The following is a 15,321-nucleotide window of genomic DNA, read 5'->3' on the forward strand; positions in this document are numbered from 1 at the left end:
ATTTCCTTTCTATCCTTTTCTTACTGATTATCTTGACTTCCACAATTGTCATCTCCACCATTTTACCATAACCCTAGGCCAATCATCACCACATCTCTTCAGCTTCTCCTTTCATCGATCAATTATGATAAATTCGTTCTCCATCTCAAATCTATTTTAGTTTCAAATTATTTTATCATCAAACGGTTGGATTTCTAGTTCACTCTTAGCTTTGAAGATCCATAGTAATCCTAACTTTTTCTACGTGAGTCGAAATCCAATTTCATCTTCGGATTTGAACTCATAATGATCATGAGGTTAAGAAGATGATTATTACAATCAAACAACAATTTACGCAAGTATCAAACAAGCACTCAACACAATGAAAACATATGAGATAGAGTAATGATTTAGAAGTAAGCCTTTTGTCGGGCCAACCGGCAAAACTATAGATAGAATCGCATGAGCTTTGAAAAGCTAAGCACCAACCAAGGAGCAAGCTTAGACAGGGATACAGGCACACTAGTGATGGAGTCCAATAAATTTAACAAAATACTTAAAGATCTCATTTTGAGTAAACCTGTGAATCTAAGAACAAAACAAACAAATAAAGAAGAAGAAAGAAAAACAATATGGGAGCAGAAGAGAGCAAATATCTGCCTATTATATCCATAAAGATATTTTATTCTCATAAAAAGTAGCCCAAGATAGGATGAGGCATGACAAATCCTAATAACCAGCAAAGTTGGAAGCTAGACGAACAACAATAGTGCGGATGAGATAACAGATGTGACCCAGGTGGTAACATGAGAGAAAGATGGGTTAATGATAGACGAAATAGGAGAGAGAGAAATAGAGAAATAGAGGAGAGAAGTAGCACCCACTAAGGGGGGAAAAACCCTCTCCCCTCCATCGCCGGTGGCTACGAGGAAAAACCCTCTTGACGAGGGGAAAAAGGCCAAACCCTAGTAGAACGCATTGCTAGCACTCGGCCAGGCAGCAATGACACGGATGACAGCAATGCGAATTAGATAAAAGATGTGAATAAAGAAGAGAAAATTTCTTTATAATAAATAGAAAAAAAACTAAATTATTAAAGATGGCCAGACAAAACTTTGATAAATTCGTCATATATCTGTTATAATCGGATCGTACAGCTGCAAATAAAATCATATCCGCTTTGTCTGGTATACATGCTAATCGGATCCGGATACTAAAACCCGATTCTATTAACACCCCACTTACAGTTTCCGCGCCTGCGAAAGCAAGCGGCGGCTCGGATCCAACCCGAACCATCCGTCTCGTTTCCTCTCTCATCACAGTCCACACCCGCCCTCACATTTCAAACAACCCCATCGCAACCGCCCAATAACCATCGAACGGCCACGGTGAACCCTCACGATAATCATCAGTGAGACCCAAACGAACTCTTCCACACACACGAAAAAACGAAAACGAAAAAGAAAAGGAAAAGAAAATTAGGAAACCGAAAAGAAAAGGACAGCAACAACAGCAGCAGCAGCGCCCACCTTCTTCTTTCTTTCTTCCTCTGTCAACCGCCATCAACAACCACCGCCATCCCTTACTCCCCTCTCCCCCTTTCCCTAACCCCTCGAATAATGGGGGATTCCGAGGTAAGAATAATCTCATTGCCCCATCTTTATCCGACTCTATTCTTCCGTTATCCGTCTCCTTATTCTACCCCCGGCTCTGTTCCTTTACTCTTCTAATGGCGTGGTCTCGTTTTGGGGTGAGTTTAGAAAATGGAGGCGCTCAAGAAGGCGTACGCGGAGATCATACTCAACACGGCGAAGGAGTCAGCGGCGCGGATTCTTGCGGCGGAGCGAAAGGCGCTCGGTTTCCAGCAGAGCCTCTTCGCCGCGAAGGAGGAGGCCGTCGCCACGCTGCTGCGAGTGAAGGCCGTCATGGACTCTAAGGTCGTCTTATTTGACCTCGGAAACCCTAGATTTTGATTCGTCTGGCTTTATCATTGATCGTCGGTTTCCCTTAGTTCAATGCTTTTGGTGGTGATTTTGCTATAGGGGGTTTCTTCTATCTCTTGATTCCGTTCGTCTGGGTCGATAATAGTTGGAATTGTTGGATAAGTTGGATGGATTCTTTAATTTTGATATGAATGGGGTTGCAGTAAAGAACATGAGGATTTGATCAAGGGGATTGCTTTTAATTTTGTGAAAAGCATTTTGTTTCTTGACTAAATCCCATTGGGACTACCCCAGTAACATTGATTCATCCGTCGATGTATGAGAGAAGGGATTTGTGGCTCAGAAGTATTCTAAAGTCTTATCTCCTCTCGTTTTTTTGTTATTTATGAATGCAATTCGTAACCCTAAGAGCTATGGTGGTTTGATAGTTGTGAGCTGCTAGAGCATTAGCGTTCAAGCTTTCATCTTTATTTACGTAGACATTTTATCTCTTATCAAGGTTTCTTAGTATATACGTAATCATCCTCATGCATCATGTGATATTGTTATATAGTTCATGATCGTAGAGTTGTACTACTGGAGTTTTCTACTGTCATCTGATCAATATTTATTGCTGTTTTCAGATGCTCGACTGCTACATAATTTGCATCTTTAAGATACTTCTAGATGCTCTTTAGCTAATGCTTTAGTTTTTTTACTTAGATCTTTGTCTGTGCCATTTGATCTTGCTGTTAGTTAGTGGCCCAGTTTTTATAAATATGATATACTTACTTGTGGTGACTATAAATATGATAATACTTACTTGTGGTGACCATGGTCATTTTTCCTATTGTAAATTCCATTGTGTATATATTAGAGGGAATCGTGCTTGCATCTATTATGTGTTTTTGGATGTTTGTATCTCTTTGTGCTTTTGCACTCTACCATATGTTAAAATCATGTTGCTTCTGTATTACTTACACTGGAAATCTATGGACTACTTATTTGGTAATCACTCTCTTTCTCTCTGCACACACACCCCCCTAGGCCCCTACACACACCTGAAGCTCCGCAACTTTTTATCACTGTAAAACATGGGTTGAAATCCATTTGTTGAACTCATCTAGGCTTTGTCCTTTTATGTTGGTTTTATGGGGACAAGTACTCTTCTATGGGAGCTTTCTTTTAGTACTTCTAAGAGTATTTTGATAAAGAGGAGCTGTTGCACATAAGAATTAGGACACCTCTAAAGCAATTTTTAATTTTTTGGTGCATAGGCTATTGCTACATGAAGTACAGTCTGGAGATCATTTTGTTTGCCTCACTCTTTAGGGTCATGTATTACGGACCTTGTTTCAGCTTTCTTTCTCTGGCTTGTTGCAAAGTGTATCATGCAAAGATGAGCTTCTTTAGGTAGTTTCAATGTCATATTTCTTACACTAATCATAATTGGCAAAATTATTCAAAATACCTATGGATTCAACTCTATTTTAAACTTCCAACACTTTTTTTACAAGAAATCCTTTGAAAGAAATTTAAAATTAGAAGCTTATTAGTTTAAAAGTAAAAAAGGCTAGACCTCAAGAAATGTTTTATCAAAATGATACTCAGACACTCTTCATTCTTTATATGTGAATCCACTTTAAGGATTGTAGAATTTTTTTAGCAAGCGTCATATTTCAACTAATTTACCCATGTTGGCATGAAAATTTAGATAATCCCTAAAAGAGCAAAGCATACAAGGTAGTCCAAGAATATTCACAAGTGCAGGAATTTTATAAATGAATACCCATATTGGCAACAAGAATAGACTTTTTGAATCTTTTGACATAGGATTTAAAATATGTGTTCAATAAGATTCATGTAATCTCATTGTTCCTCAGAAGTTAGAATTCAACATGTTCTCTCAAGGTTAGATAATATTCTCTTCAATATCTCTGTTAGGTACTTAAGTTCATGACTTCATGTACAGTTTTCTGTTCACAAAATATACCTGATAAAATGAATTAGACACACAGTGACCTTGAGGTTCAGATGTAGAAAATTATTATTTGATGAGTTGATAAGGTAACTATATCACAAGGTTCACCTGTACTAACATATCCATATGGCAGCTTCCATTTGTATTTTCAAACTGTATAGTCAAGCCTCATCAAGGAGAACCTATTCTGAATAATTTGTCTACTTGTCTTCAAAGTTAATAGAAACTTTGGATGGCTCCAAATTCATTTTTGTTGTGCTTTGAGTGTGTTTGTGATATGTGCAGTCTTCATGTATCAAATATAGAGGATAGACCAGGTTGAGAACAAATATAGAATCAGATTTGCTCAATCAATGCTTGGAAACTCTTTAGACCTTCAACTAGCATGTATGATTATATTTATAATGTGGCAAGATAATCGGTATCAGTAGTTGTAAGCAAGCATTAAGTTAGCTTCTTCTTCGTCCCCTCTACATCTCTAAGGAATAAAGCAATTGCTAGTTGCTCCATGGTATATTTTTCTGGTCAGAGTAAGCTGGTCAGGTAAATCCCATAGGAGTGTAGGGTGATTGGGTAGGTTGGTCAGGTCAACTTTACAGTTTTTACAAAGTATCATTTGTGTTAGGATAAGATAATCCATTTAAGAAAAGCAGTTTCTAATTTTCAAATCTTTAATTCATGTTAAAACTCTAAACATTAGCATCACATATTAAGGCTTAATGTCCAATATCTTTCTAAACCACAATTCTGATACTTCACTCTAAGAATGATGCTTGGCTGAAACATTTTTTGTATAGAAAGCACATTTGTAATTTTGTATATTGGGACTTCAGTGCTGCCTCTTTAAAAGTAATTTACTTTTCTAACTGTAATTCTGATGAGTGAGGCTACTTCTTCAGATTTCCATTATCATTTTGAGTAACTTTTTATGAGGACTGAATTTGCTCAATTATTTTCATCATGGAAATCTCCACAAAATATCATTATATCATTTTGGAGGATTTACATTGCCTAAAATGCTTCTATTAATATAAATGCTCTTGCTGAACAATGTTCATATTAATTGGCAGCTCAGTTTATAAGTAAGTAAAATCATATTTGATGAGACACAAACATCGATTCATTAACAATTCTTAATTTGGAGAATTCTTCTTTGGAGTTATATTAGGATTTTTTGAATGGTCTATGTTGATAAAGTGAGCCTTTTCCATTAGTTTTGTTACGGGGTTCTACTTTTGCAAAAGAGAAGAGATTGTTTGCAAGAATTAACCTTAATGTACCTTTTATCCCATCTTGTCTACTATAGTCTTGACTCTTGAGATTTGATTTTTACTTTCAAGTGTCTTAGCAGATAGTAACTAGTAACTACTACTCTTGAAGTATCACACATCTTCTCTTAGTAATAGAAGTGATGATTGAGTTTTTGGACCAAATTCTTTTTCTGGATGCTCCTCATGGTTTCTGCAATGTTGCTCATCTTGGAGCCCGACCAGTATTTCTTTCCACCATTTTTCTGTATAATATAGCATACATCTTTTGTTCATGACTTCATGTTTGGTATATGATTTTCCTACTACTAAACATCATATCTTCCGGTTTTATTATATTGTTGAGGAAGTTATCAATGTGCATTCTTTCTTACTCCCTAGTATTTGCTTCTCAGAATACTACCTTTGTTATGTTACTTGTCCTTGCTGTAGTAACTTTTGCATAGTTCTTTTGCACAATCAAGAAACAAAGTAGTTTAAAATTTAACAGCTAGAACAGAGTATCATGCTGTTGATAATTTGATAACCCCCTACATTTAGATTGTCCATGGGAACTTTTAAATTGGTAATATCTAGTACACTTCATAAAGCAAAGTGAATATCAACTAGACGTGATCATCGGCTGGGCCAGACCGAGTTATGCCTATGGTCGCCAACCCGCCCACTAGTCACTCAGGTCGGACTGAAATATTTTAACCCATTATTGCCCATTAGCTTGTAAAATATCGAGCATAGTGAGTTGGGCGTAGCAGCTCGGGCCTTTGGAGCGAAGGTGGGTCAGCATGGCCCGCTTATCCCCAATCTATTGTGAGCTATAAACTAGAAATAGCTAAAAGCTGTCATTGATTTGAACATTTCCCACCTAGGCTCTTGTTTACATTGTTTCATCCATTGTCTCTAATGGGGTTTCCCTTTAGCATGCTGCACTCCATGAATTGAATGTTAGACAAGTCAAATTAGTCATGCCGACAAGATAAACAACTCTTGATCACTGTCGACATTAGATCACTTTGCATTAGTTTATGGTAAATTATACGATTTTATTGTCCAGTTGCTACTTGGGGAGGCAGCATAGGGAAGACTGCCTACTAGTCTGATTACTGGGGGGTTTATTATATTGGTCAAGTGGACAAGAATTTAAGATGGAAGACATAATTTCTCCATAGCCCACGTGCGGGATTGATGTGCTGAACTATGGGTGGGCTAGTCAAGTCGAGCTTTCTGGTTAGGCTGGGCAGGCAAAGGTTTGACCCATATCGCCTATTACTAAATTGGGCTAGGGCCAGAGCGGGCCTAAGTGAGGCTGGGTTGAGCTTAAGCTCGGTTCTTTTTGGGTGGATTGGGGTCAGGTTTGGACGGGCCGGACCATTTGATCACCTCTAATTATCGGTCATGATAGATTGAACCAAGAGTCTTGGTCAATTTGTGAAACATTGATATTTATTGCTGATAATACAAGTATTATACTGCAAGGAGTATTTAATATTTTCCAGATAATTACATCCTGATAAGTTGATCGCATGTTTTCTCTTCCAAAATGGATTTCATTTGGATGAGCTCTTATTGGTGCTGGTGTAGTTTTTTTTTCCTTTTATAGTGTGAAGTCACAATTTTGCCCCTTTTCTTTTGCATGAGATTGATGATTCACTGACTGTGATTGGCAGGTGATAATTTATGGCTCTAGGCTGTACCACCAATGTGTCTTCTACACAAAATTTTCCTATAACACTCATAATTGCATGCCTAAACACATGCTATGCATGCAAAATTTAATGTGCACACCGAGATTTCCTAAAACACTTATTACTTTACTTGGACTAGCATCAAATCACATCATGTATATATTCACACAACTCAAACCTTGATGGATGCTACACAAATCTTATATTGGTACTCAAGGACTTGACATTTCAGACAGTTCTTTTTGGTAGGATAATTGCCTCACCTCACCTATCCTGCTTAGTTTTTTTCTCTTTGGAGTTTTGGACTTTGTACAATGGAGTATTCTTTGGAAATAACTACACACTGACATGCATCTATGCACATAACACCTGTCATACTTTATTTACTATGACTTGACTTTTGTTTGGAGCATGCCTAGTACTCTTTTAAAGGAAAGCATCACTTTTATGAGCTATGTAATTGTAACGGATTTGTTTCTATTGCCCTTGAACATAATGACCACATCAGATGATGATACACGATTTCTGAAAACCTTGAAATTAATTCATGGATAAAAACATGTTCCGGTAGTACCAAGCCACGATGGAGATGCACACTCATCTTCACACAAGCAGCTTGAAGTAAATGTACCTTCTTTTCTGTTCAAATAATTACTAACCAACACTCAACTCTTTGCATTGGCGACCCAATTTTATGCTAAACCCCTAATCTCCTATTAAATCGTTTCTTTTTCTTGGCAATAAGTTGTGAACTGTGAAGGATTGAGAATCACGCTGCTGCTTTGCTTCTATACAGGTTAGAGAGGCAGGAATCCAATCTCTGGGTCACGTTAGAAGGATTCAGGAACTTGAAGTTCAGCTACTTAGAGCAGAGGATACTATAAGTTCTCTCAGGATGGAGTTGAATATAGCAAATACTAAACTGGAGCAAAGGAGGAAAAATCTAGCTGAGGAATTAATTGAAGAGCAGACTGCCACTTCTGATAAAGAGTATCAAGAGAACAACATTAGTGCTGATTCCAGGCCTTGCTTTTCCTTTGGACCTGAATATGCATCTGCTCCTGAGGTTACAAGTCCTACAGTGAATCAGAGGGTTGCAGACAATCAGTGCTGCTTCACTGAACAGTCTAAAGAAATTGGATCTGTGAAGGACATTCCTTTGGAGAATGCATGTACTAATCCTGATCTAGCATCCATCATAATGAGAAGCAAAGAAGCCGAGCTTTATCGCAATGGCTGCACACAGCGTATTCGAGCATTTGAACAGAATCTTCTGACTGCCAAATTGCCTCCTGGGCAAAGTGATGACCAGTTTACAGACTTAAAGAGTCAGTTGCTCGATGGGAAGAATGAGACTGATCAAGAACCATGTGCTGCTGATTCCACAGCTGAAGAGGAAATTCAAACCAAAAGGCCGATCAAGACAAAAGACATGGAGCAAGAAAGTAATGACTGTGGCGATGGCCAAGTAAAATTCTTTCGCCGGGTTTCTCCAAGAAAACTTAGAACAAGATCTAATCACGGGAAAAATTCCAAGTTTGCTACTTGTCATGACAAAGGACAATCTGATCAGAAAGCATCTGGTACCAATTTCTCTAAGATAACCATTGGAGAGAATATTGCTGAATCTGGTGAAACACTCTTGAGGGCGATCAATGAAAAGATCTTGCCTGATTGCAGTATAACGTCCGGAAGCTCAGAAAATTGTCGAGATATGCCTTCCAAAAAGAATAGTGCTGCAATTATGCAATGTTCTAGAGGAAGAGTAACAAGGCTTAGTCTTGCAAAGAAAAATCAGATGGATACAGATGACAAAGCTATCAGAAATGTTGAGTCAATCATTGACAGTGTTGAAAATGGAGGTATGGCAACTTATTGTTGTTAAATAAAATTGACCTTATTAACTGTTTAATTTGACTGAAGTAGTAGAAAATAATGCAGATGATTTACTGCCAATGGAGGACTCGGAGCAGAAGTCGCCAAATAGTCTAGCAGAAGAAGATGTTTCCATCCATAAAGTGGATTCTGATAAAGCTGATGTTCCATTGAATGACTCTGAAATAAAAGAGGAAAATACTATTGAATCTAGTGGAACTTCTGGTCAAGCTGAAACTGTTAGATTTCTTAAATATACATTCCGAAGGAAGCGGAAGAGGGAGTCTCCAGAAAACAACATTGGAAACACCGTCCCCGACAAAAAGAGCAATTCAAAGAGGTCAGCCGATAAACCAAACTCCCAAGTGAAGTCACAAAAAGCAAGCTTGACAACAGATTCGCCTCGAAGCAATAGGCGGCTGGTGCAGGTTGCTCGCCAGGTAGGTGAAGATTTGTCAAGTCGTTCAAAAAAGGGACGAAAACATTTCAGCTTCATCTTATAACAGATATCTATATATGATATGGGACTGATTGTCCCAATAAAAATAGGATTCTTACAAACTTGTAGTTGATACATTCTTAACAAACTACTATGAGATTATTCCTAATTGTTTTGACCTATTAATCCCTAAGTTGTTTTCTTCCATGCAGCTGATTTCCTTATCTGCAAAGAGGTGGTAGTAGATGTGATAGTATCTACCAGTTCAACGAGAACATTTAGGAGAAACCATCGAAAGAAGGCAATTTTGTTGTCTGGCAGCTGCTTAAATTATGACAAGCGTCACTCGGTCCAGTTAGAAGATCTGCCGGATAGACCGGGTAACCCAGGGTCGCTTACTTGTACCTTAGTGCAGAAATTAACAATGTGCACTTGGATATCAATCACCAGAGCTATTTATAGGTGGTCACCGAAAGAAGGAAAAGACCTGCAGACGTGTTAGCTGAAGTTTTATTGAATCATGGAGTTCCTATTTGAGTATTTGTTTAATCTTTCCTTTTCTATGTTTATTGCCTTCCATGTTTCTGATGCGTCCTATCATATGATGTGCATCTTTCACAACTATTTATTAGAAATTACTAGTAGGTGTCTCATTATATTTTATGCAACTTTCTATTTATTGCAATATATAGCATATTTTCTGCAAAATTAGTTAATGTGATTGACATAAGGACAATGTATCTGAGAAAGAAAACTGTCATTGGTGCTAAATTTTGAAGAAGCTCTGTTTGTAGAAAGCCAGCCAAATAGTCAGGATAAAAGTGATAGTTGGGACTAAAGGCCTAGTCGTTGTTGATATAGTTTATCTCAATTTCTTGTTTAATGCAACACAGTTCGGATGCCGAACAAACGGACTATTCCTTCGAGATAGTCATTCTGACTCTCAAATCATGCTTGATAATATTATTCCACTATACTGCTCAAGACTGGACAGAAAAAAGATCAGATTTATTTCTGTCAATGTCCATCCTTTGCTACCCAAAATGATATACATACTGCAAATTCCCCTCAGGACACAAAGCATCGTTTAATTCAGAGACAAGAGACTTCTGCAGATCATTTCCAGTCTTTATTCCTTTGAGGAATAATATGTTTGGGACAATGGCTACGAGGGGTGATAAAAGTAACATGATGTATAATTTTTACATTAAATTGAAGAAGATAAAAGAGATGCATAGTTCGACACCATTGTATATAGTAAGGAAGCCTTGACAACACCAGCCTTCCCAAATTAATGGTCAACAACGCACTGGTCTCTTGTAGGTTGGTGGCAGGGAGGGGCAGTTTTCGTTCATGTTTGCATAAGGCTCTACAGTGTTGTATTCGGGCAACTCCATTTGATACTCGCCAAGTATCTGACAGAAGGGAAGCTTACTGTCCTCTGAATTACACCAGTTTGGTAATCGTGTTTGATTATTCTCAAAAATCTTGAGCATATAAGCATCCCGAATCTATTAAAAGAGAATCAATATATAGCGTTAAGGTCAAGTAAGCAAATAGGCTAGAGAAAATATAGACATATTTCAAATGGATATAAAAACATCAGCATGATTTAACTAAGTGGATGATGATTAAAGACAAAAAGAGAACATCTAACATGAGGAAGAGAACTGTGATTTGGTCCTTTACAGATGGTATATAAAACACGTACAACTAAGGAAATCCACAATGTGAGAGGTAACAGAAGAAATGGAGATTAGTAGATTATGGTGACATAGAAGCTGTTGACGATAGATGCAAGTAACTGCTGGAAAAGGACCTGTAAGAGCTAGCCAGCTAGCTCAGACAAGTACTGCAAAAAGAACTTTTGCACCAACATTATACAGATCCAATAGTTTGGTGGCCAGAAGAAACTTAGTGATGACATGTAAACTATTCTAATATGATGACAGTCTGTATGACAAAATAAGAAAATATTTACAGAATAAAAGTAAGTTCAGGTATCAACTAAGAGAGCTTCACCGGAAACTTGTACTTACAGTGAATTCAGTAACCTGAATGGAATCAGAGAATGGATCAAATATTCCAGCTTCTTTGTACATTTCAAGAACAAACGCAACACAAGTTGTTGATTTACCATCACTATACACCCATTCATCTTTTTCAGGAATTGTGAGCAACTGATCAAAAGTCATACCATTTTTTTCAGTCTCAGCAATGATCCCATGCAGGTCCAGATCCTGACAAAAAGCATTATTATAACCTTATTTCCATCTAGAGTCTAGAGAGATAAAAGAATATCATATCATTGACCAGACAAGACATACAATCAACTAGTGGATACAGGACATTGTAAAGTTCATGCAATCACTTCTAATTCACAAACAGTTTCCAGATGAATGTCATGATTATCTATAAGTGGGATGACGCATGAAACCTTGATGGCCATTTTCTACTACCAATAGCAATCTTCACATCCATACATCTTCAAATTCAACTCAACAGCTATTAGCAGATGAATTTAATATAATATAGACTATAACTGAGTTGAAATTCAAAATTATTTCAACAAAATAAAAATTGCAGGTGATTTTGAATTCAAAAACTCCAAGACAACATATTCACTTCAAGCATGCCTAACTTTCTCCCTCTGCTTGATTTCTGGCACATCTCTTAGTATGACAAGCTTTAGTATATTGTATAACTTCCATTTTCACTTCTTTAAATTAAATCTTGATGTTTTACATATATTTAAACAACATAATCACCTGTCATACAGATGTCGAAGTTAATGTGAAACAAGGAAATGCGTCAAGTCTCATTTCTCTATCAAAGTGTCTGCTGCATAACATATTTATAAATCGATTTTGGAAAACGTCGACATCATATATTGGTACTTTACTATCAGTAGTCATCCATAGCCTGCTTAGGGAACCACTATGAATTATTTCTACTATGTTTTATGTGTCTTCTTGCATTGGCATCATCCAATAATGACAACAGTACTGTTGAGCATAAAAGACGGGGCAGGATATAAGCCATAAAAGACTGTAAGAAGACCATAAAACGCTGTCAAGGCAATGAGAATGTATAGGATAATCAAGAAGAACAGGAATTATGTGATGCTTTTGAAGTCTATTTTGTCCCAATATTCTCAGAAATAAGTAAATGTAAAACAAAGCTCAATTAGACAAAAAATGGAGCATGCCAAATCTCCTATCGTAAACCAACAGAACTTAAGTTCCATTCCAAATCTCCTACAGTAAATCAACAAAAGAAGAGCACCCAAAGCTTTGATGCTGCAATTTGGTCCAATAGAGCATATAATCATAGTGAATTGAAGTGACTGAGCAGCAATATATTAATAGAACTTCTGACTTCTGAGACCTACCATGATCAAATCCACAATCAAGAAGGATTAGTTATAGCAGTAACAACATACCTCGGTTCCAAGCCTTTTGTTAAGGGCTTCATTCCACATGTTAGCTGCATAAATGGGTTGCATCCTAGTCCACATAGACATAACAGACATTATCTGCAAAGTAATTAAGTAAACATGAGCAAAAGTGATATAAAATTATAAATAGAACCAAATCTGATTTTATTTTCGACAAATATAACAAAACCATGATCTATCTACAAAATGGCATCTACTCACAATATTTTCTCGCAAGATATATGAACAGGTCAACTTCCTATGAATGCATAAGATAGAAGTAAAGCAATACCACAAGTAAACCTTAGTTACAGATAGATATAGTCTAAATCAACTAAAAGGGTAATGCAGAACAGGTATAATATACTAAGGAACTTAAATTTTGAGTATGCCAAGGTAAGTACCAAATTAGCATCAAGAGGTGGTGGATAATTGTCAGCTATCGTGTCAATCCAGCTAAATACCATGTTATGATAGCCATAGGGCTTTCCAGACATGCTCCGAGCATAAGCCCACGCAGCACTAGCATTAAACTTGGCACGTAAGTCAGGATGTAATGGCAGCAGAGCTATATGAGGATTGGAGTCATCTTTTAGTGCCAAGTCCCACCATTCACTCCATGGAATTACCACTATAATTTCCTCTCCCTGCCAAAATTATAAAATAGTTAATACCGGATGCAATATCGAATTGTACAAGTAACTTTATCAAGTGATGCATCGCAAAACCAATGTTATGTTATCATTTGTAAATAATCCTATTCATATTCAAACTGATACGCATATATAATGCAACAAAACGATCACATCAAGAGAAGAGATGAAAGATATGGATGCAAGAATGATTCCTAAGGATTTTTTGCAAGGTTACAAGAACTAGGTATTTTTTACTATCCAATCAAATCACATGGATCTTGGAAGTACCTTTTCATTTTCATGGCCTGATTCTCCAACCCAGAGATTCCCCATCTCATCCTTTAAGCAAACTGCTGTATGACCCGCAAATGCACCAGTAACCCATTTCTCTAAAGTCTCAAATCCACCCCAACGGCCACGAATCTTTGAAACTGCTAAAAAATCACCTGAGTGGACGTCCTCTGCTCTAATATTCGCACGCCAAGGCTCAGAAAGTCTCATGAATGAAGCTCCCATATGATTTTCTAAAAAGGCTAAGTTGGCATTCTGACCCCATATAGTGTTTGAGAATAAAGGTAAAACATCAAGTAAAGAAAGCAAAGTTCCAAGCATCCCAGATGGCATAAGAAAAACAGAAACACCGTGTTGTTTTACCTGATCATACAATGGAAAAAGTCAACAACGTGGAAATAAATTTTCTGAACTGATGCAGGATTTGTGAACTAGGAATCAGTACAGACATATTCCATTTCTGCTGGTTCCTCCCATGACTTTATATCTAGTGTGTGTTCTTGGGCAGAGAAGTAATAGTCCCATGTGATTCTGTATGGTGTTGCAAACACATACAGATCCATACATGTCCAGCTGTGAGCTGCAGCAGTCTGAAGATAAAATAATATGATAAGAGCGGGAATGAAGTATGAAATTTCAAGAAGGGGAAAAAAAAAATCACCTTCCAATCAACAAACGAGCACACTAGCAGTAACAAGCTCGTAAGCAATCTGAATACATAATTTAGAATATATTACATGCAAAAGATTCATTTGTAACATATGACTTCTTCAAAACTTAAAGCCGAAGAGAAAATGGAAGTACTTAACGAATGTTGAATATGACCATCTCATTCATTCGGAGTTTGGACATATCATGAAGAGCTTATAAGCAATATGCTAGAAACAGGCAAAAGTTTTTACATGATAAAAAGGTGCCATGAATTACTGATGATGCATGTAAGCCTACAATGGCTACACATTTATGATAGATACCATAAATAAACTATCGTGTACGACATGAATGAATCATTAATAACATGGAATTCCAATGTTTACCATGCGATGATGGAATAAACTAAATGCCAATATCTTCATCGCTACATTCTTTTATGTCTGAAAATTACCAACTAGCTCAACAGTGTTCTTCTCTTTGGCAAGTAAAAAGATTTTGTTAACTAGCTCAAAAGTGTTAACATCTACCTTGAGACGAAGAACTCCTCCTCCGAGCTTGCTCCCCCGATCGCTCTCGGTGAACTCGAGCCTTCCCTCGTTATTGGCGAAGCAGGCGCCCTTCCAGGAAACGGATCCACCGCCGGCGCCCACGGAGCCGACGAACAACGGGAGTAGATCGACGGCGCTGTGAAGATTGTTCATGACCGGCCAAGAGATCTGGCGGGGAAGGATTGGGAGCACGTCCTTCGCCCGGAAAGGGACCTTGAAGGCCGCGGCCGTCGAGTCCCATTGGCACCCTAACCCTAGGAGGAAGAGGAAAAGCCGAAGGTAGAGGAGAGCACGGCCGGGAGAGGAGGAGGCCATGGCCGGGATAGGATAGCTGATCTCGTGATTTCTTGGTCTCTTTCTCTCTACTTCCCTGCGTCCTCTACCTTCTCTCCCTCGCGTTTGTTTGGTTGGTAGCCGTAGGCGGATTGGATCGGATCGTAGATGGATCCGCAACCGCAAGTGGTCGTAGTAAATCCTTTTATTTTTATAATTTTTAATATACGTAGAAAATTTGGGCTATTCCACAAAATTATAATAAATATGCGCCAAAGACGAGCTAAAGAAAGTCCGATAAAGGCGCAAAATTTATTTCGAAAATATTCCAACTCGTT

General features: G+C 37.7%; 2 protein-coding genes across 2 annotated transcripts; one reads left to right on the plus strand and one right to left on the minus strand.

Annotated features, from left to right (window-relative positions):
* The first annotated feature begins 1,453 nt into the window (after positions 1-1,453).
* LOC140779905 (uncharacterized) lies at positions 1,454-9,809 on the plus strand. The gene is made up of 5 exons (XM_073125233.1): positions 1,454-1,613; positions 1,740-1,916; positions 7,629-8,694; positions 8,774-9,147; positions 9,359-9,809. Exons 1-5 carry the CDS (start codon positions 1,599-1,601, stop codon positions 9,386-9,388), a joined length of 1,662 nt encoding a protein of 553 aa, XP_072981334.1. The 5' UTR covers positions 1,454-1,598; the 3' UTR covers positions 9,389-9,809.
* Positions 9,810-10,133: 324 nt separating this feature from the next.
* On the minus strand, positions 10,134-15,093 carry LOC140777147 (uncharacterized). Its single transcript, XM_073121068.1, has 7 exons — positions 14,690-15,093; positions 13,958-14,098; positions 13,506-13,871; positions 12,987-13,229; positions 12,589-12,681; positions 11,186-11,386; positions 10,134-10,657 (listed from the first exon to the last, which is right to left on the minus strand). Exons 1-7 carry the CDS (start codon positions 15,023-15,025, stop codon positions 10,445-10,447), a joined length of 1,593 nt encoding a protein of 530 aa, XP_072977169.1. The 5' UTR covers positions 15,026-15,093; the 3' UTR covers positions 10,134-10,444.
* Positions 15,094-15,321: the final 228 nt, after the last annotated feature.

Source organism: Typha angustifolia, chromosome 15 (genome assembly GCF_048772165.1).
Source record: "Typha angustifolia cultivar Huaian chromosome 15, ASM4877216v1, whole genome shotgun sequence".
In the NCBI taxonomy this organism is placed as follows: Eukaryota; Viridiplantae; Streptophyta; class Magnoliopsida; order Poales; family Typhaceae; genus Typha; species Typha angustifolia.